This window comes from Lagopus muta, chromosome 1 (genome assembly GCF_023343835.1).
Source record: "Lagopus muta isolate bLagMut1 chromosome 1, bLagMut1 primary, whole genome shotgun sequence".
Lineage (NCBI taxonomy): Eukaryota > Metazoa > Chordata > Aves > Galliformes > Phasianidae > Lagopus > Lagopus muta.
In genome coordinates, this window is record NC_064433.1 from 193,814,574 (window position 1) to 193,836,168 (window position 21,595).

The following is a 21,595-nucleotide window of genomic DNA, read 5'->3' on the forward strand; positions in this document are numbered from 1 at the left end:
TGATAAAACCAGTAGTGAAGACTTCTGGTTGGGACTGCGGCTTATTGGAGAGCCTTCAGCTAGTGAAAACCTGGTGGCTTCTTTCTGTTACGTTTTGTTCACCCCTAGCTGTTAAAGATATGGCCAGGCGACCAGTCCAGAGGTCCAATTTATAGCAGCAAACAGAACTCACATCTTCTGTCAGACCTGGAGAGGAGCTTGTATTCACTGGAACCAGTCTATACAAAGGCATTCTTTAATTAAATCAAGGTTTGGCTTCTGCATGTGATACCCCAAAAATAAGATCTCACATGCTTTCTCATTAAATCTCTCATGGTTTTTCTGCTTAAAATTCTACCCTGCTCTCCAAGGCAATATTATTGCTTTGCACCTTTTCACTTCTTTTCAGTCTAGTAGAGCATTTTCTAGGAATGTTAGATGCAGGTGCTCTGTAAAATGCCTTGAATTACTGAGGATTAAAGATGCTTTTTTAATAAAAGCAGTGTTGTTAGTGCCTCACAGTGGCATAGTGGGACCTTAATAATGAAAGTAAAAGTACTGGCAGATGCCAGCCACAAAGAGAACATCCAAAAGACATCTTCTCATGGAAGGAAAACTCCAATTCTCAGGTATTGCCCTCATCACTCCTTGTGCTTTGAGTCCAGTTACTGGCTCACAAGGAGACAACAGGGAAGGGAGAAATAAACCCAAATTTTTAAATGATGATTATGGACGGGAAAAAAATCCTTAAAACTTGTTGTGACTGCAATTAGGGTTGGAACAAATTTGCTGCTTCTGTGCAGGCTTCATCATTAGCCTCCCTAACATGCAAATGATGCAATGATGCAGTGCTAATTAGAAGGAAAGCAGTCTATGATGTCCAGCTGGCTGTGCACTTTCACAATATTCATTAAGGAAGGTCCAGAGCTCTTGACTTCAATGCTCCTTTTGAAAGTATTTGCTTCTGAGCACAGAAATAGTCAAAATGAGTTCATTCTTGGGCAATTTTCTAGAAATTACTTGCTGTGTCTTCACCCACAGGAGAAATCTGAATGGCAGGCTGATTCTTGCAGGGGTTTGAAGCTATCAAACCAAGGGCAGAGGAGGAGCAGCTTTAAGAAACTGCACAGGGGGCTGCCTGTGGCCTTCAGTGGAAGTTGGCATAGTTGGCTGGAATAGATGTGGAGGTCATTGCTTCCTTCATCACAACGCTGACTTCTTAATCAACAGATTGTGTCTAGTTGCATTGGATTGCTGCAAACCCAGATTTGGGATTTAGATATAATTTGCTTGATGGCATTGTGTTAAGGAGGAAAGTCATCAGATAAAGTGGGCAGAGACAGAGGGGAACACAAGCAGGATTATGTATTTATTTAGTTATTGCAGTTTTGCTGTAGAACAGTAAGCATGCAACTTTTGCACCAACTGTTGTCCTCCTCAGACACATCTCTGCATGTCAGTCAGAATCTGGGGTTTTCAGCTCCATCTCTCCTGGAGAGACACAGACACAGGCAGGGACAGTGCAGACATCTGTTACTCTGATTTTCCCTATTCACAAGCTCACACTGTACAGAGAGGTGCTGTTTCCAGTACCAGAGGAACTTGGGGGTTGGAGCTTGATGATCCTTGAGGTCCCTTCCAACCCAAGCCATCCTATGATTCTATGAACAAGCAATATTTGATTTTAGGGGACAGATGTAAGTTTGCCTTCTTGGCTTCTAGTTGAACTCTTCTGGGTTGTGTCATTGGTGTGAGTGGCTCATTCGGTCTCCTTGAGGCTAGAATCAGCTGAAAAGGTTAGAAGGACCACAAGGACAGCTTTCCACATCAATGATGGACTCATTTGGAGATGCAGTTACTTACACTGATGGGACATGACACCATTGTGGGGCACAGCACTGCAGAGAACACCTCTGCTGATGTCTGTGCTGCTTGCTGGTTCAGGGCAGCCTGGGATGTTCTCCCATCTGTGATGCTCTGCAGGGTGATGCTCTTCACTTCTAGTGGTTGTGATTAAGATGACGTTACAGCTCCTAAGAGTGCATTTTGATGGTCGGAACTGAAGTGTCAATCTGTTTTTGGAACAGCTGAAATAGCAACATAGAATCATAGAACATCCTGAGTTGGAAGGGACCCATGAGGATCATCGAGTCCAACTCCAGCATAGACCTGCATGGAGTTCTCTGAGTTTGTTTAACTCGTTAGGGAGATTGAGTTCCTTGGAAAGGAGTAGAGGTGCCTCCTATCTATCGCCTGCATCCCACTCTGATGGGGTTCAGTTTTGTCCCTGACGAGCAAAGCTTGGCCTGCAACCTGTGTAGGGACTGAGGATGATGCAGGAGTGAAATATTCCACTCCTGGGACTGGGATCTCGTCTCAGTTGGGGTTAGGCTCAGTGATATCTCTTAGTGCATAGTGTTCTGAAACAGCACTGCCACTACGATGTATGAGCATCCCTGCTGTCTTTATATGACAGTCTGAAATCCTAAAATCCCACCTCCATAAGACTGTTTTCCAATGCGGCTTTCATTTTTTACCTCTGTGTGCAGTCTTGGCTCTGTCTAAACTCACTTTTCCCCAGCCTAGCTGATGGAGGAGACTTTGGCCACCCTTCCCCACCTTTACAGAGGGATACTGCTGTTCTGGCCAGGCTTCTTTGCCCTCCTCGGGCAGCGTGGGCTTTTAATTGCACAGGTGGGTAACAGCAGTGCCCTTCATCTTTGTCCTATCCTTGGTGAAGCGTTTTACATCGATTGCTTAGTGGAGGCAGTCCAGCCTGCCTTTTCCAGTCTTCCTTTGCCCAAGAGATGATTTACAACTCAGCACATTTTGTTTTCTATTTCTGGCACATTTGCATCCCTGGTGAGGCTGCTTATAGGGGCACGGGTTTGGTTGCAGCTTGGTGTCACCTCTTGAGCTGGGACTTGTGCTGCATCCAACCCTTCCTGGCTTGGGCTGGTGGTCTCGCATCGCCTTTGAGTTTCCAGTCTCTGGTTTGAACACTACCTGCTTTATTTCCTTGCAACCCATTGCAGCCTCTGAAAGCAAATATTGAGCGCTGCCCAGCACCGAGTAGTGGATCGCCTTGCAGTGCTCACCCCGAGGAAACCTGAGCTACTTGGAGAAGAAACTCGAGATGCTGGAAGCTGAGGAGCTGAGGTTGGGATCCTCGTGGGGCTGCTGCTCCCTGGTGACAGCTCTGGGCATCGTGCATCTCTTGCAAAAAGCTCTTTTCATCTGACCTTGTGTGAACCAGCGCAGGGCTGGGCGAGGGGATGTGGTGGGATGTTGGTTCCTGCCTAGACAAGCCAGGCATTGACTGGGAGCTTTTTTAGGAGAAGATGATGCACCTCAGTGTTGATTTTGTTGAACGAACAGAAAAATGTACTGATATTGGTGTGTGATTTGAGCCAGAGGCATTCAGTGCAGACGTTCTGTACCTGTACCAAGGTTGTGTTGCTGCCATTTCTGAACAGTATTTGCTTGGGTTATTTTGCCCCAGAGCTTGTCAACCTGAGTGTTTAAATCAATCAGTTAATAAGAAAATGAAGGTGCCTTCAAGATCATAGAATCATAGAATCACAGAATGGCCTGGGTTGAAGGGAGCTCAAGGATCACGAAGCTCCAACCCCCCACCAATGCAGGGCCACCAACCTCCCCATCTCACAGCAGCCCAGGCTGCCCAGGGCCCCATCCAACCTGGCCTCCAACACCTCCAGGGATGGACGGGGCATCACAGCCTCTCTGGGCAGATGCCTTAAATATAAAAGTTTACTGTGCATGTTGCTTGCACGGTGCCTTTAGGTCTTTGTTCTTAAAGTTATCCTCTTCCCAATCACTAAGCAACCGTTAAAGATCACGGCTTGTGAATCCTTATTGTCCCTTGATGGAAATTACTGTTCCTTATGGGGTGAGTGGAAGAAGAGGATGCGACAAGTGCACTAAACCTGACAGCAGAACTGGAAAATAAGAAAATGATTTTTCAAACTTGCTTTATTTTGGTGTGCTTGTGTTTCAGTGCAGCCTGTCAGGTTCTCTCTGTAGCTGTCTGGATTTTTTTCCTGCTCTGCCTGTCAGTTTATGGGCATTTTGGATTTAACTGTACTGATTTTGTAGAAAAAACAGAGCATTCATTCTCATCCTGTATTGTTTTTAACAAAGCTTAATTCTGCTGCCATCTGGTCCATTTTACAGGGATGAATTTGAACTAACATTTGAGTCTTCATCTGTGATTACTATAGGGATACATTTTCTAGGCCTAAGGCTAATTTTGCTTCATTGTTGGAATGTTTGTTATTAAGAGTAATCAACTGTTATTTATTTTTAATGATTGATTGCTTTACTGATGGAGAGATGTGACAATGAAATGTTTTCTACAGGACCTGCAGTCGTGTTTTTCCCCATGGTAGGGGTTATACCCTGATCTATAGACTTTCTTTTTTTCCATAGTGGCATCTTAATCACTGTTTGCATAGGAAAGCAGGAGAATAAAGAACCATTAAGGTAGCTCTACACAGAGCCTGTGGATAGAGAATTGGCATCACATGAATGATTGCTTTCTGTGGGTCCTTTCTGTGGGGACCACACTGAGCAAATCTCTCATACACCAATTTCCTGTTTGGTTTTCTAGTGCTGCAGGCTATGATGTGCCTGCACTGAGCTCCATCTTGAGCATGGAAGACCCTCAGTGGGGTCAAAAGCATTGGTCATCTTCAGACTTTGTGTTTTACACGTGTGCCCACTTACTAAACTTTTACTGCTCTTTTTTTCTTGGGTCACAGTTGGCACCAGAAAATACCCTGATGTCCTTCCAGAAGGCAGTGGAGCAGAAGATATATGGAGTCCAGGCTGATGTTGTACTAAGGTAAGCCACAGTCATACTTGGTGTGAGCATGGAGGCTTTCTCTATGCACAGCCCAAACCATGCTATCGGGTCTCCATCTGCTGTCCGGTTGATAGTGGTCTTTCCCATTGAAAGGGGCTCTCATGGTGAATGTATCTGATAACTCCCAGGGGAGGCTTAGGTTGGACATTAGAAGAAAATTCTTCTCAGGAGGAGCGGTAACCAATTGGAACAGGCTGCTCGTGGAGGTGGAGGAGTCACCATCCCTGGAGGTGTTCCTGAAGAGGGTAGATGTGGTAACAGGGGACGTGGTCAGTGAGCAGGGTGGGATGGCTTGGGGTTGGACTTGGGGACCTTAGAGGTCTTTTTCAACTGTAATGGAAAGGAAATGGCAAGAAGTTGTACCAGAGGAGGTTTAGGTTGGATATTAGGAGAAACTTTTTCTCTCAGAGGGTGGTCAGGCACTGGAATGGCTGCCCAGGGAGGTGGTGGAGTCGCCATCCCTGGCAGTGTTCAAGAGGCGCCTGGATGAGGAGCTACGAGAGATGGTTTAGCAGCTTGTGGCACTGATAGGAATGGGAGGGTGGTTGGACTGGATGATCTTGCAGGTCGTTTCCAACCTTGTGATTCTGTGTGTGTGAATCTGTGTGTGTGAATGATTCTGTGATTCCATGAACTCCTAGCTGTGTCTACTTGTAGTGCACTGATGCTACAAATCATTCCACTGAGATGATGGCTGAAGGTGAAGTTGGCCAGTTGAAAGAACCTGGATTCCTTTTCTTACGAAAATAATAATAATTAACCTGAAGATGCTGTTTATCCTAGAACTTGCTTTACTACAGTGACACGCTGCACCTGGTTTCTATCGTGGCTTGAAGTCAACTGGTCTTGGGAAAAGGCAGAAATGCTTAAAAATGACTTTTACTGGGCAGTGCAGAGAAAGAAATGATCTCAAAGTGACTTCCTTGTGCTGCAGGTCTTCAGGAGGGTTTTACCAGCCTTGCAAAACTGTCCACAGTGATTTAGCAGCACAGGAGTAAAATCATTCCCCTGCCCTCCTTCACTTCACATTACTGCAAGGGAAGGAGGATCCTGGTCAGACAGTTGCCCATCGAAAAATCTTTCCCTGCACGCAAGTGTTGAGTTGACAAGGCCAATTTAGATGTCATTTAGAGTTACTTTGAGAGCCGTGCTTTATTCCAGGAGTGTGATTGTTGTCTAACAGTCTTCCTTTCTGAACTGTTTTTTGCATGTATTGCAAGAGGGTGGAAGTGGCGTGAAGGGAGAGGTAGTGCCTTATCTTGGTGGTCCCTCAGTTTTCTGAGTTCCAGTTATAAAAACAATCAGGACACAAGGCTGGTATTTTAATTCTTTTTTTTTTCCTGCTCTCTTTGAAGGTTGGAAAGGTAGTTTTGCCTGGTGGAAGAGAGATTCTAGAGCTTAACTGTCATGGTGCTTTCTTTCTTTCCCTCATTGAAAGAACATGAAAACTGAAGGAACTTCTTCCCCTGGGTAGTCATTGTGGAGAAACGAAGGAAGAATTGGGATATTAGCAATAAAATCCTTCTTTCAAAAATTACATTATTAATCATTGTGAAAGGATAACTGAATAGGTTCCTCCTTTATCCCTGACTAGAGAGAAGGCTAGACTCTTGGAGGAGGAGAGCTTGAAAAGATCCAAGAGCTCTCCATGTTGCCACCCTCCAGGCATCTCAGAGGAGCATTCCAAGCATCGCACAGCTCAAATGATGATGCTCTTAAAGGATCAATTATCTGAGGCCCTTCAGGGGAGACCCAAGATGCTCTATAAAAAGAGGCCTTCAATGACCTTCAGACCAAAACCAGAGCCATCAATACAGCTGGCAGAAGTTTTAGGAAGAGCTTGCTTGAGCAATGCTCTTCATGCCTGTGTCTTGCTGTGTCACTTTCAGTTCACCTCCTAGGATGTTTCCATACTTCCCACTCATTCCTCCTCTTGAAGAATATAGGTAGGCCACTGGGGCATAGTCACATACATCACATCCTGCTCCCTGTCCAGTGATGCTCCAAACTGGGTGGTTCTGGTTACAAAGCCAGCGCTGCTGCATTCAAAGCTTCTTTGCTTCAAGTATAAATAGCATAGTATCGCTGCATGTTCCCCTCCCATCTTCCATCTCCTCTCACCTCTCTTCTGAAGCTCTGATTTCTCACTCTGAATTATTTCTTCTGACCTATACCTGCTAATATGTTGGTTGTGATTCGCTCTGCGTTGTGCTGAGCAGCTCTGTACGAGGAGGGAATGGGCAGAAGGGAGTCAGTGTGAAGTGCCCCATTAGTTTCCGTGCTGTGGTTGAGTCTCAGCGGTATCTAATGATGCTCTGCTGCAAGATGTTAAGGCTTGAGCTCCTATCTTCCTTAAACAGTCCACGCTCATAATACTGCAGTTTCTTAGCACCTTCCTTTTGACTGTAAATATTAAAAACTCTTCTGACTGCAGAAGTGCACGGCTGAGCATGGTGTTGCTGTGTCAGCATGCTGCTTTGGATGGAGAGGGACACAGTTGGCATGATGCACTCCAGAAACAGCAAATAAGATGCGAGTGACCTTTGTGATAAGGGACTTCAGCAGGCAGTGATAAAGATGGGAAAGCATTTACTCCATCATCCACAATTGTTGGCTTGTACTCCCTGTAGTTCTGTGGGTGAGTGCTCAGAGTTATCTCCTAATTCAGATGGGTTTTGTTTTTTAACCCCATCTCATTTCCGGACATTATCTGCCTAGTGAAGATGGGCACTTTGCTTTGGAAAATGTCACTGTAATCAGGCTGGCTGTGCAGAGTTTATCTTGATTTTTGAGTGCAGACAATTGTCCTCCAGCCTTTAATAAAAGCCTTCATTATCCCACCAATGATCCAGTGACAGAAAATTAGTCTGAAAGAAAGCTTGAAGAGCTTCATAGTCTTCCCAAAACTGCTGTTCTGTTCTATCTAGGTGGCTTAAAAACCACAGGGTGTGCACTTAGCTATTTGGTTTCTTCTGAGAGGTGGGTTTTCTTTAAGATGGATTTCTTTAAGATGCGTGAGCATAGCTGCTCATGTGAGCATGGGTGTCTCCTCAAACCAGTTTCAAAATGGAAAAGATTATTTAAGAGCAATTTTAGTAGCTTGTAGCCCTTGAATCTTGTTGGAAGCTCATAAGCATTAAGTTCCTGGATAGACTGAGAGCTATTGAAAATCTTGCTCATCATCTACTTATTAACCATTTGAGAATAGTTGTACCTGTGTGGATGCACATGTGTGAGGATGCAAAGTGTGGAAAAACACTGACAGTTTTTGGAGCTACAGACATTGCAGGCATCTTTGGTTGGTGTTGAGCATTCATGGTGGCTGGTCTTGTCTGAGCTGAGAAGCTGTGGATGCCCATCCCTGGAGGTGCTCAAGGCCAGGTTGGATGGGGCCCTGGGCAACCTGATCTATTGCATTATTCAATGGGTGGCAGTCCTGTCTGCAGAAGGAGGTTGGTCCCTTCCAACCCCAGCCATTCTGGGATTCTGCGATGCATGAGTTTGGCACCCAAAAAATCCATGATTTGGAGAAGGGTGGGATGGACTAATGCATCTAAAACATTTTTCTTACCAGTTTCAACTGGTATTGAGGCTGTTGGGGATGGTTTGAATTGGTCAAGATCTTGACAATGATTTCAATGTGGTCCTTAAAGCCATGGGAGAAGCTGGAGTGGAGATGCCATTTCTCTAGCAAAGTGTTACATGGTTTTTGTCTCAACCTGTAATGGAGTCTGTGTGTTTGCAGCTATGATGGAGTGCCATTTCTGATGCATGACAAGACACTCAGGAGAACAACGAATGTGGAGGAAGTGTTTCCAGGGCGGGCCTACGAACACTCTTCCATGTTCAACTGGACTGACCTGGAAATGCTCAATGCTGGAGAGTGGTTCCTAAGGGTGCGTACCTATAGGATGTCCTGCAGCCACAGTCGTGGGATGAAAGCTCTGCCTAAACCCTCTGTGAGGTAGCTTCTCAGTAGGGTGGTCTGAACTGCATCTAGACCAAGCCTCTATGAACTGTATGTAGTTCAGTCCACTGCTAATCATGTAGTCTGACATCCCACCCAAGGCATTTGCAGCTGCCTTTAGGTAGCGTTGCACAAAGGTTGGAGCAGTGGCCTAGCCCCCAGGAGCACTCTATGGGAATTTGATTGCTTGGTCCTCTTCTGCCTTGCAACCTGGGGTAAGGGAGAGAGATTGTTTTTCTCTGCTCCTTCCGCCACTTGGAAGGAGGGACCTTAATGCCTGGTTGATACTACTCAGGACTCCCAACATCCCCCTGGAAAGGGAAATATGACTATAAAGGAAACAGAAAAGAGACTGTTGTGTTTTACTTTTTCCTTAATTTATGCTTGGAGGTAATTGTTTCTAAAATGGAAAAAAAAAATCCACGGAGATGTTCAGCTTTCAAAGTCCAAGGGAGAAGAAATTGCCTTGGGATGGGCTGGTCCATCTTTTGGTGCTCAGCCAGCTTGCAGGTGGGCTTTCTTTCTGTAGCCTGCAGCCATAACCTTCCTGGAGAGTATTAATTGTGGTCTGGAAGGAGGGCTGCAGCAGTATGGCATGTTCCAGCAAGCCTGATCATGGCTTACTGTAATGATGCAAGCTCAGATACTGGTTTCGTGTGTCTGTTTGAAGGTCCTTCAGTGCTTGCCTGGTAGTAACCTGAGCCGTAGTAGCATCACCGCTGTTCTGATCTGTGGTGGGGAAGTCTGAATAACAGCTGCATGTGCTGTGGCACAGAGACTTGCTGGGCCTACAGATGTGGTTGTTGGAATGGGAATGCTGTGAAAATGCCTCTTGCTAGGTGACAGGGACAAAGACAGCAGCTGGAAGGCTGGTTTTGGAGATGTCCTTTGAGACACAGTCATTTCTAAATGTCCTTTTGTCAGGAGAGTCCATCTGCTCCAGCATCCCATAGCTCCTCTCATATTGCTCTTAGTTCCCTTGGGTGGGGAAACCGAGGCATGGAGAAACACTTGAACAAAAGTCCTAGAATGGCATTGAGTGTAGTTGTCAGCATCCCCCACTGTTGCTATGGTGGGATGGAAAAGGAGCTCCACCTGCACCCAGGGAGCCTGTGCTTCATGGTGGTAATGCTGGCATCTTTTACTTTCAGAACGACCCTTTCTGGACAGCTGGATCCCTCTCAAGGTCTGACTACTTGGAAGCTGCAAACCAGTCTGTCTGCAAGCTAGCAGATATGCTGGAGGTGATCAAGGATAATACATCACTCATCCTGAACTTCCAGGACCTGCCACCAGATCATCCCTATTACACGTCTTACATCAACATCACCCTGAAGACCATCCTGGCGTCAGGAATTCAGCAACGATCTGTGAGTTTAATGGTATTTCCAGAATTGAACATCCTTATGGGTTCCCCGAGTTCTTGAGTGCCTCGTTTGACCCATTTGGATGCTTGATTTGGGATGTTACTTGGAAGCTGTGCTGGGGAGGAAAATGCTTGCAGGCTGGACCCAAGGTCTTTGCATAGCTGCATGTCTGGTGGATGGGAGATAGCAGTCATAAACTGGACCAGCAAAAGGAGGCCTCCTCCAGACTTTCCTTCCTATAATTGCCAAGCAGTTAACTGCAATGGCACAGAGCTAGAAGTCAGTGTCCAGCCAGCCTCATTAGTTTGTCCTCTAATAGAATCACAGAATGATAGAATGGCCTGGGCTGCAAAGGAGCACAGCGCTCATCCAGCTCCAAGCCCTGCTGTGTGCAGGTCGCCAACCAGCAGCCCAGGCTGCCCAGAGCCACATCCAGCCTGGCCTTGAATGCCTGCAGGGATGGGGCATCCACAGCCTCCTTGGGCAACCTGTGCCACTGCCTCACCACCCTCTGCCTCCAAAACTTCCTCCTCACATCCAACCCAAACCTCCCCTGTCTCACTTTAAAACCATTCCCCCTTGTCCCATCACTATCCACTTCCACAGAGGGATGAAGGGCACTGGAAAAACTGTGAGCAAAGAGATGTGGGGGTGGTGAAGCTGTATTTTTCACCCAAGTTTGAGGCCAAACGTTTGGTCATTAATGAGTGATGATGAGGTCTTAAACATGTGGATTAAAGCAATGTAAAGCCCAGTGGTACTGCCATAATCATCCCACCCTCCGTATGGCACAACTAATAGAACTGCCCAGCCTGGCTCCTGCATCCACTTTATGTCTGGCCCCTGAGCCTGTCAACAGTAATTGATCTGGCACATTTTCAAAGCCTGGTGTGAACTCTGGGAAATCCTTGCCTTGGGTTAGAAGGGATGTAGCCCTAATGAAAGAGAGTGAATAAAACAGATCTCAGTCATGGGATGTTGAGAGGCTTCTCCTGCACCATCTTGTGCTGTCAGCATTAGCCCCTGTGCCCTGAATTGGGCAGGGAAGACAGATTGTTAGCTGTGGGGTACACTAGACCTCACCTCATGAGCCCTTGGCTTGATCTGTTTCTACCTCAACCCTTTTCACCTCTAAATTTTCATGCATTATATATTTCTCTGTGTTCCCCAACCATCCTGAAGTGCATTTGGATATAAATCCAGGAGGCTGTGTGCCTCTCCTAGACTATTTGTATGACAAATAAGGCAAAATCCATTGTGCATATTTGCTTCTGGCTTAATGTAAACTGGTTATCTGCAACCCTTGGCTGGTGTTACCTGCTTTGTGAACCCTCTTTGCCTTGACCTCCTTCTGCCTCTGCAGGTGATGTGGCTGCCGGACACGGAGCGGCAGCTGGTCAGGCAGATTGCTCCAGCTTTCCAGCAGACTTCTGGCCTCAAGTTGGATGCAGAGCGCTTGAGAGAGAAGGGCATCGTGAAACTCAACCTGCGTTACACCAAGGTCACGAATGAGGATGTCAGGTAGAGTCCTCCCTTTGGATGTGGTGTTGGTGGCACGTTGCTCTACAGCCACGTGTGCACCCCTGTCCCAGCAGCATCTTTCTTGACCTGTCTGTATACAGGCACTGTTTCAGATGGACTTGCTGTTAAAAAACCTGAGCTGTGCCAGCTCGTCCCTCCCATTACCCAGAATCCAGGCTGTTTTTTGCTCATTTGCCTCATAGAATCATTAAGATTGGAAAAGACCTCTAAGATCATGAAGTCCAACCGTCAGCCCATCACCACGTTGCCCCCAAACATGTCCCTCAGTGCCACATCTGTGTCTCATACATGATGATCCTTTCTGAAATACAGATCTTTGAATATTTCTTATTCCATTGTTATCTCTGGAAAAAGGTGACTTTGTTTTCATCTCCGTCAGCAGCTGCCCTGTTATCTGTTAATCTGCTCCAGAGCTTCTGTGGCAGATTCTTGATTAGTCCGGTGTCTAATCTAGTTCTCAGAACTTTTTTGGCAGACAATTCACATGTTCTGTTGCTGTCACCTGCTTAGAGTGGTTAGGCCTTGTCTTAAATGAGACTGTCACAGCATGTGCAGCCTTCTGGCAGTGTGTGTCTGAACGGTGCACAGTGCTAGCTCATGGCTTTGCCCTTTTCTCAGAAAGCGTGGGTTGTCTCTCATAGAGACCTTTTCCCTTTTTTGGAGTTCAAATTTATTCCTTGCATAAGTATTTGAGAAATGAAACATGTTTTCAGATGGAAAATATATATATATATTTAAATGATTTGTCTTACTATTCATTTGGGGCTGGAAAGAGAGAAGAACTGAGAATATGGCCCCTAACTGTTTGCTTTGTCTCCTGGAGAGGACCATATGTCTGCTTTGGAAACTGGAAGATGTATCCCTGCAACTGTCCCTAAAACAAGGGCATGGGAACTGTAGGAACTCATGTTGCAAACTCCATCAGTTTTTAGTTAAGCAGACTGCCTGTGAAACATGATGAGCATCTGAGGTAGATGTTAATTTTACATCAGCATGATGAGGTGCTGTATCTGTCCTTTATGATGATGTGTCTGAAGCAGGCTGAGTCCTGGGGCAGGTAGTGCCTGGGAGGAAAAGAAAGCTTGTGCATTCCAACCACTTGACTGCAGTGCCATTGGCTTGCCTATGAGGCGACTGTGCCCTTTTAAAAACCTACTTCATGTGATTCATAGCTAATATGTCTGTGTTTCAGCAGTGCAGATGATGAGAACTCTCTGAGACGGAGATTTCAAGTTGAATATTAAGAATAATTTCTTCTCCAAAGAGCAGTTGGGCACAGGCACGGGCTGCCCAAGGAGGTGGTGGAGTCACCATCCCTGAAGGTGCTCAGATCTGTGGGGATGTGGCACTGAGGGACTTGTTCAGAGGGCACAGTGGGACGCATTGGAGTGGGATGTGGGGTTCTTGGAGGTCTTTTCCATCTGTAATGATTCTACGATTCAATGAGATGAGGCACTGATGACTGCAGGACTCACCCCTCACTCTCTCTTCCTTCTGGCAGAGACTACATAGCAGCAAACCTGAGCGTGAATCTGTACACTGTGAATGAGCCCTGGCTGTACTCCATCCTGTGGTGCACTGGTGTCCCGTCGGTCACCTCCGACAGCTCCCACGTCCTTCGCAAGGTGCCTTTTCCCATCTGGTTGATGGTAAGCACAGAGCACAGCAAGGTGCCGTGGACCCCTGGAAGTAGGGAACACCATGGGGAAGGCTTAGAGGTTGTTCACTGCATCCGAATTACCAGGGGCTTTTTCCAAGGATGTTCAGGTTCAATGTGGCATTGGCCTTGAGTGTTTTCACCCTCTGTATGTCTAAGATGGCGAAGGATCAACGCTCAAAACCTTCTTTCAGCTCTTTCCCAATGCAGTATTTGGGGACCTCATTTAACCCAACCAACTTTTTTGTATTCCTTCAGTGTAAAAACATCTTTCCAGACTTGCTGAGCATCTACTAGAGTTGCAGTTTTGTCTGGTTTTAATACCAAATGAGGAAAGATTTTACCTCTAGCTACTCCATTTCCATACTAGGAACAGAGTCCTTACCCATCACACAGGCAACAAACCCTCTGAAAGCTCTGCTAGCACTTTGGGTCTCTGAACCAAACAAAACATTCACATTGGAGAGGAGGGAAAATAGTTGTATCATAGCATTCCCCAAACAAGCTCAGCTGCAGAGGTGTACATGGATGTCATGGGGCTATTTTTTGGTAACAGATTTTTATGGGGGTAGGACAGGAGGCAGCTGTTTTGCCACTGCTCTGGGAGATCCCATTGGGAAAAGGGAAATAAGATGAGCACAGGGGGAATTCAGAAGGTGTTATCTGCATCTTCAGCTGGAGGTAGGACCTCCAGACTACTGCCTGGATGAATGAACATCTGTGCATCTGTGAATGTCATTAGTCTTAGCTTAACCTACTGCTTGTATCTGACAACACAGATTTGAACTGGTGTGAGCTGAAGATGGAAAACTGAAAATGGTCAGCAGACTGATCTGTTGGCATCAGAAATTGTCACTGTCTGAATTCTGCTGCTGCAAACATCTGTCTTCCTCTACAGTTGGCAGGAGTTTTGGGTACATCACTGGCAGCTTTTTACTCCAAAATCCTCACTGTCAGCTATGAAAAGCAGCTGATGCTTGGAGCCCTCCTCCTAGGGCTCTCCCGTCTGTTGGAATTCCAACACAGCATCCCAGAGAGGAGGGCTTTGGAAGTGGAAAGCTCCAGTTGGGGTTCTAACCCCAACCTGATGTCCTTAACATGAGCGCCCAGTGTGGTGCACCCGTCCTGCCTGTGTTTTTGAGATTCTTCCTGAAAGTTTTGGGCTGCCCTCTGGATTCCAGCTTTTGTGCTCATAAAATCTTTGCTAACTCTGAGCTTTCTGGGGATTTTATGGGCATTACAGATTTCTTTTTTTCAATCATCAATATAAAGTGCTAGAGTTTGCCCAGAAGGTTCTGTTCATGTCTGCCTATTCCTTGGGATACATCATGGGAAATACAACTTTTGTCCCCACAGGAGAACCTGATACTTTGGGTGTTGTTGTGGAATACTAATTTGGATAAGTGAAAAACTTAGCTGTGTAGATTTTCTTCTGTCCTAGAAGCCTCCTGAGTTTTCATTCAAAACATCTATGATAGTGTTCTCCAATCAGAAAAAAAGGCATTTTTGTGTCTTAATAAATGCAGAAAATTAGACAGGTGTTACTGCAGCATCAACACAATGTCAAAGGTCTCTTTTCCATTATTAAGTTTGAAAATAAAGGATGAAATGTCTATCAGAAGTGTTAGCTAATTAAAGCACTGCCCTGCTCTTCCTGCTGGATAAATTGAGACACACAAAGAGGCAGTGACCAGAAAAACTAATTATTCTATTCTGGGAGACAGAGGTAGCAATGTTGGTGGTTCCCAACTGGTTTTACCTTTGTCACCCTACTGCTGCATGAACTCCACTTTCTGCATTGTGTTCTATTTCTCTAATTAAATATTATTTGTCTGCATTAATGGCATTGGCCATTGGGATATTTGTGCCTGGGCTGGTAATAAATCAGAAACCTTTTCCTTAATTGGGACCGTGCCCTTCAGGATTGGGCTGGCCAAGCAGGAGTTTGTTGGCTGTTGCTGGTGGCTGTCATGGGTGGGTGTCTTCTGAGCATCATCAGGAGTTGATTATTAATAGTTATTACTTAGACCAGCAAATGTAGCAAGAGTTGCCTGTGCCTTAGAAGACAGAAATCGACAGAAATATTTTTTGTTTTCCCACAGGCTTGGATTTCCAAAGAGCCTCTCACCTCACCTCACCTTGAGGTACAGCTGCGATAGGGAACTTCCAGCCCACAAAGCTCTGAGAAAACATCAGCACGTACAAAATGCTTAAAGCTTAAAGCTCTTCCTGTTTGCCTCCTGATAATGCCACCTCAAGTGACAGGCTGACATTAGAAATGTCGTAAACATGATTTATCTGTGACCCCTGCAGCTCTGTGCTTTTCTTTACTCAGAGAGTGGTGAGGTGCTGGAACAGCTGCCCAGAGAGGCTGTGATGCCCCGTCCATCCCTGGAGGTGTTCAAGGCCAGGTTGGATGGGGCCCTGGGCAGCCTGGGCTGCTATGAAACGTGGAGGTTTGTGGCCCTGCCTGCAGCAGAGGAGTTGGAGCTTCGTGGTCCTTGAGGTCTCTTCCAACCCAAGCTGTTCTGTGATTCTTTCTGCCCTGGTGGTGACTTCAGCAATGTCTGGTCTCCCTGTGCATATACACAGCTTTAAGATCTGCTCCTGTTCTTTGTCTTCCAGCCTCCAGACGAGTACCGCCTAATCTGGATCACATCCGATCTCATTTCATTTATCATAATTGTAGGAGTTTTTATATTCCAGAAGTAAGTAGCATTGTTGTGGCTCAGCTCTCGTGTATTCGTGGTGTGTGTTTTCATTGAGATTGTGGGGTGGAGATGGAAGAGAGGACTGTGGTGCTCCTCACGCATGTGGATTGCCATAGCAGGAAAACTGATTAAAAATTCCTCCAAAGACTGCAAACAGTAATTAATTCCACTTCTGAGATGACATTTGAATTCGATGAAGTCAGTGCTTTTAAGAGGAATAAGAGATCTCACAGCAGGAATGGCAGACTCCTTGCTCTTCTCATAAATGTGCGTGGGAGAGAAACCTTAAGTGTTTTTGGGGAAATGGACATCAAGAAGTTTAAATGCTATAGAAAAGGTGAGGAAATGGTTTGAGTTTCCACAGTTACAGTTTTTACAGCAGGGTTGTCTTTTAGCTTTTCTAAAATCAGTTGGTTTCCATTAGGATGAAGAGAGTTACGTAAGCGATGCAAAACTGTTACAGCTTAGCAGATCCAATCAGTTGCCCAACTGAATGCTTGGAGAAAAAAATCCCCTTTTCTTCAAGGAAAACGTGGAGGCAGAAGCCTCTAGGACCCTGAACACAGACATGGAGCAGAAAGGCTGGGAGCAGGACAGGCTTAAGACACCGATGAATCAGTAGGAGATAAATCCACTTGCTAATGGTAGAGTTGGCCAAACCACCCTCTTGATTATAAGGGAGGAAATGACTGCGTCCTCCTGGTGATGTGCCTGCTCTCCTAAGAGGCACTTTAGCTGTCAGTGATGACACTGAAATAACCCTCTCTGGGAAAGCACGAGCTCAGGAGGAGGAATGCTCTTCCTCCAGTGAGAAGCAGCAGCCTTCCCCTGGGAAAATGTCATTTTGAAATTGCACCTCGCTCTTCGCCCGGCTTTGTAATCTCACCTGCTTTAGCATGCACAAAGCACTGTGCTAGAGACAGCAAGAAGCTTGTGCTTTCCTACTTTCTTGATCTCCAAAATGCCTTTGTGTTAGGAGTAGCAATTTCATTTCCTTCAGCTTTATGAGCCAGTAATCTTGCTGTCATGCTGCCCCAGATCATCTGCTTGCAGCAATTCCTTTCCCTCCCCAGGGCAGATAATTACCTGGGCATTTTCACCACGCTACAGCAGGCTATTGCTCCTGCCAACACCTGCTATGGATTTGACTTCAGGCCATATGTTGGGTCTGTTGATTATGCCCTTCTAAATTTACAACTCGCACAGTCCCAGCCTGGTAGACCAGTGCCCAGTAGGTCATCCATTCCAGCACAGCATAATAGGATGAGAAGCGGATTCAGACCCCTCTCAGATTTGATTTACCAACACTTAACACAACCAATGACCTAAATGAGATTAACCAATCTGTTTATAATTTTGCTCAGACGTCTTGCAGCCGATTAAACCTTTCCTCCAGGTGGACGTTGTGGCTGTGTTGTCTGGAAGCTTCCTCTAATCCCTCAGTTTCATCAGTGGATTTAATAAGAGATTTCCCTGCCCTTCAGACTTTTATTTCTCAGTCAGGGTCAAAAATGCACTGAGGAGGCTGAAGGAAGGGACTGAGCTCCTTAATGCTCTTCTGTCAAGAGCAGAATTTAAAGGTCATGGCAATGAAATACTGCATAGAATCATTAAGGTTGTAAAAGACCTCTAAAATCATCCAGTCCAACCACTGACCCATCACCATCTGAAGAGTTTTGCATCATTTCCCAAAGCTGGTTTGGCAGGCTTTCTCTATCATGCCCACAGGGCACATCCAAAAGAGTTAAACTAAGCCATACTGTAGGCTATAGGTCTGCTACATGGGCATTCTGATATATGGACTGCTCCTCTCCCCAGAATGTTTTTCCAGCTTGGAGGTGGTTTGGTGGTGTAGGGAGAGAAGAATCAGGGTGAGGAGTGGAAGGATTTTGGGATTTCTCTCCCCTGGGACAGCTCAACCCCAAGTCAGTGGAAGGAAGGAGAATAACTAGCGTCAGAAGCTGGATTTTCTACATCAAAAGGCTTGCCCTCCCGAGAGCTCCTGCTTTGTGCATCCCACTTAGGAGATGCCCATTTCCCTGCTCTTCACGGCTGCTTCACCACGCAGAAGAATGGGTATCAGCTCTGAGTCTGTGCCAAAACCAAGTCTCAGCAGAGCTGCCTATCGACTCCCTGCTGACGCGACTCAGCTCCACGAAGTGGGGCTTGATGTTTGGCCTTCAATACATCGTGTGCTTTTGTTTTAGGGTTTTTTTTATGTGTGTGTATGTGTGTGTACTTTTTCCTGAAGTCCTTTTTGGGGTAAAACAGAGCTGCTTCCTCCACGCAAGGACCTGGGGGTGGGTGGGACCAGAGGCACGGCTTCGATGTGCTTGTCTCTCTCCTCCGCATGGCTTGTCTCTCCTCCATAGGGCAGGGATTGCTCCTGCTCTTCTACTTCAGCTCTGGGAACAGGATCGTGCCAGGCCTTCCAGGAGGGAAATACCAACTGTGATGACTTCTAACCAATCTTTTTTGCCTCTTTGCCTTGTTTATTTTCTTACTGCTCTGACTGTTGTGCATGTTCCTCCTCTTTCTCTCTCTGCTGCATTCTGGCATCTCACAGCTATCACATGATCAGGTAATTCTGGTGCTTTCCTCCTCTTTCTCTTTTTCATTCAGCCTTCCTTTCTCTCTTTCTTTCTCCCTCTCTGCTATGGCTTCACTGCAGACAGACAGTGCAGGACGCAGCTTTTCCATGATGCTTTCAAACATCTGGCTTCACAGGGGGACCATAAGAGTCAGAACATTGCATGGTCCATAGCCACGAGCACCACGGGAGCCTGATGCTGAAGCTGGTGGATGCTTTGAAGGCAATCTGACCTTTCGTTACAAATATCAAAGTTGTGCCCTTTAACACAGCCCTGTTCTGAGGTCCTGCAGTGTGCTGAAACTGGGCAGTTCCCCATGGAGATGATGCTTTCTCCTTGGAAATGATTTCACTACAAAATATCCTCTTCCTGCGTTTACCAGAGGTTTTTTGGGACCAACCTCTTCTAAGCTGGCTAATGCTAAATAAGATGAAAATGTAACCTGTTCAATTATATCAAGTATCAGTTCTCCAGCCTGGGTGTTAATTAATAGGTCTAACAGCTGAACAGGTTTGGCTCAACGACTGCTGCACTCATTGGAGCTTTGGAGGCTTTTCCCAGTTACACTACTATGAAACTGGAAATACAGTCTGAAAATAAAAACAGCAGTGAATCCAGGAATGGAATGAGCCTGGGATTTTGGATTCAAAGTGCCATAAATTGCCAACCCAAATTTCTCCTTGCGTTGACTGTTTTCTCAGTGGTAGTTCTCATCCCCTTGGAGGGAAGCACTGTCACCTTTCTGCAGTAAAGCCTTTACCATGTCCTTACTCAGACCAAACTCTCCATGTTACCTTCTCCATTCCTTCTGCTTGGCACCATGGGGTTGCATTTTTGAGGACTGGCTCCTCCCTATGCGTGCTCAGCCCCCCCTGTTCCCCTACCTACCACCTTTGGGGTTGGGGTTGGCCATCTGGAAGCATCGCCTGCTCCACCAGGTATTGGAATTGCAGTGTTCCATCCTTGCATCACCTCACCAAAATGGGGACAAGGAGGCTGAGTGTTCTCCTCCTTTCAACTCTCCATTGCTCTCTGGCATTTTTCATGTGGGTGGGGAGAAGAGAGAGGCATGGAGGAGTTGGTCAGGCTTTAGACAACAGGTGTTCAAGGCCAGGTTGGATGGAGCCTTGGGCAACCTGGTCTTGTATCAGATCTGGAGGTTGGCAGCCCTGCCTGTGGCTGGGGGGCTGGAACTTGACGATCCTTGAGGTCCCTTCCAACCCAAGTCTTTGTATGATCCTATGAATAGCAGGATGGGGACTGTGTGGTTGTGTCTGGCTTGGCTCTTTGCTCACTACCATTTTATGACCTTGGTACCAACCAACTCTATTTTTTCCCCAGTCTGTCCTCTCCCATCTCCTTTCCCTTCCATTTCTCCTCAACCCAAGCACCCTAGTCCTGGCCCTAACATGGTGTGTGCTGTCTCTGTGTTGTTGTCCCAGTATTTTTTAGTCTGTTCCTATCCCATGTCCGTCTGGTCTGCTTTGATGCCTCCCAGAACACGAACAACCTGCTGTCTGTCTGACACAACGAGCCCTGCTCTGGGCTGCCCTTTTTGCACATGTGACCGGTCACAACAGAGTCCAAGGGGGTAGGAGAGGTGTTATTTCCTATTAAATAAGCTTCCTGGTGACCCTAAGTCTATTGAGCTCAGCAGAAAATGTTTCATGCAGCGTAGATTGGTGTCGCATCATGGTTAAATAGACTGATGGCACCTCTGCTAAGAGGGTATTTCAAAATGGGGGTGGTACTGGGAGCTTGGTTTGCTTTGCATGGAGCTGCAAGCAGCTGTAGAAGCTAACTGAGTGATTGCATGACCCTTGCAAATTTGGGCTGGTTTTGATGTTCCTCCTTGGGTGCGTTCCATTCGAAAATGCATCCCAGCTATGAGCCCTGCTCTGCTCCTTTTACCTGGAGCTGAAATTCCCTCCTGAATGCTCAGCAAGTCCTGACTGAACCTACTAACACTCCGTACTAGCCCAGAAAAGGGCCACAAAATGTTAGGGGAGAGAACTCAGAGGGCACCTGGAGTCAGTGTGCTTCAGCTCAGGTGCGTGCACAAATTTCACCCAGAGAAGTGGTGCAAAAGCTGTCAGAGTGCTTGAGCTGGGGCATCCTGTCCAGAGCTCTGTGCCCTCAAGGGGCCCAAGCCCTCTGTGGGATGACTCGAGCAAGAGATCAGCCTGCATCTAGGCCATGCAATCTAACCTAATGCTCCACGTCCCAATGCTGTGGGCACAGGGAAGACCCAGCATGGTGACAAAACGTTTTTTGGTCCTGATTAAGGAATTTCTTATCCTGTGAGACCCTGTGCACATATTGATCTTAGCTGGATCTGCCAGTGTGGGACAGTAAGGGAACAATGGCCATCTTCCAAGTTTAAGTAGCTCAGATTAGATGATGGTGATAAAAGAAAAATCATTTTGGAGGCTTGGTTTTTTTTTTATGCTTTAATATCTTCTCCACCTCCTCGTGCTCCTTCTGGGTTGCTTTTATCCACGGGTCCATGAGCTGTGCACTGTGACCATCCCACACCGTCCCACCCCATCTGCCCTCTGTAGCAGAGCCCTGTCTTCATCCGTGCTCCAACAGTGTGGTGTCACCCATTGGGATTTGGGAAAAATAAAGTGGAAACCATGGAAATCAGCATCAGATAGATTCCTTTTATTTCACTTTATTTTGAATGGAACAACACCAGGACCTCATCTATGATCGTTTCAGGCCCGTGCTGTGGGGCCAGACTGGTGTGGAGCTTCTCAAATCTGCTCCTGGGATGGGGAGGGGGTTGGAAATGTAAGAGAAGGCAGCTGTCACTCACCCCCACCCAAAAGAAAAAAAGGAAAAACAAACAAAAAAAGACCCATAAAAGACAGGAATATCACATTTTTCTTCGATG

The 21,595-nt window shown here is 46.3% G+C and overlaps 1 protein-coding gene across 4 annotated transcripts in view; it reads left to right on the forward strand.

The window, feature by feature from the left end:
• GDPD5 (glycerophosphodiester phosphodiesterase domain containing 5) overlaps positions 1 to 21,595 on the forward strand; it is a 171,192-nt gene that overhangs the window by 144,403 nt on the left and 5,194 nt on the right. For 2 of the 4 annotated variants that reach the window (XM_048950402.1, XM_048950411.1), the window contains exons 9-15: positions 4,761 to 4,843; positions 8,610 to 8,760; positions 9,983 to 10,201; positions 11,562 to 11,719; positions 13,242 to 13,389; positions 16,023 to 16,105; positions 18,675 to 18,689. In XM_048950402.1, the coding sequence (XP_048806359.1) occupies positions 4,761 to 4,843; positions 8,610 to 8,760; positions 9,983 to 10,201; positions 11,562 to 11,719; positions 13,242 to 13,389; positions 16,023 to 16,105; positions 18,675 to 18,689 (857 nt within the window). Of the gene's footprint in view, positions 1 to 4,760; positions 4,844 to 8,609; positions 8,761 to 9,982; positions 10,202 to 11,561; positions 11,720 to 13,241; positions 13,390 to 15,499; positions 15,572 to 16,022; positions 16,106 to 18,674; positions 18,690 to 21,595 lie in introns of those variants that run through there. The other 2 variants (XM_048950432.1, XM_048950421.1) reach the window with 2 other exon arrangements.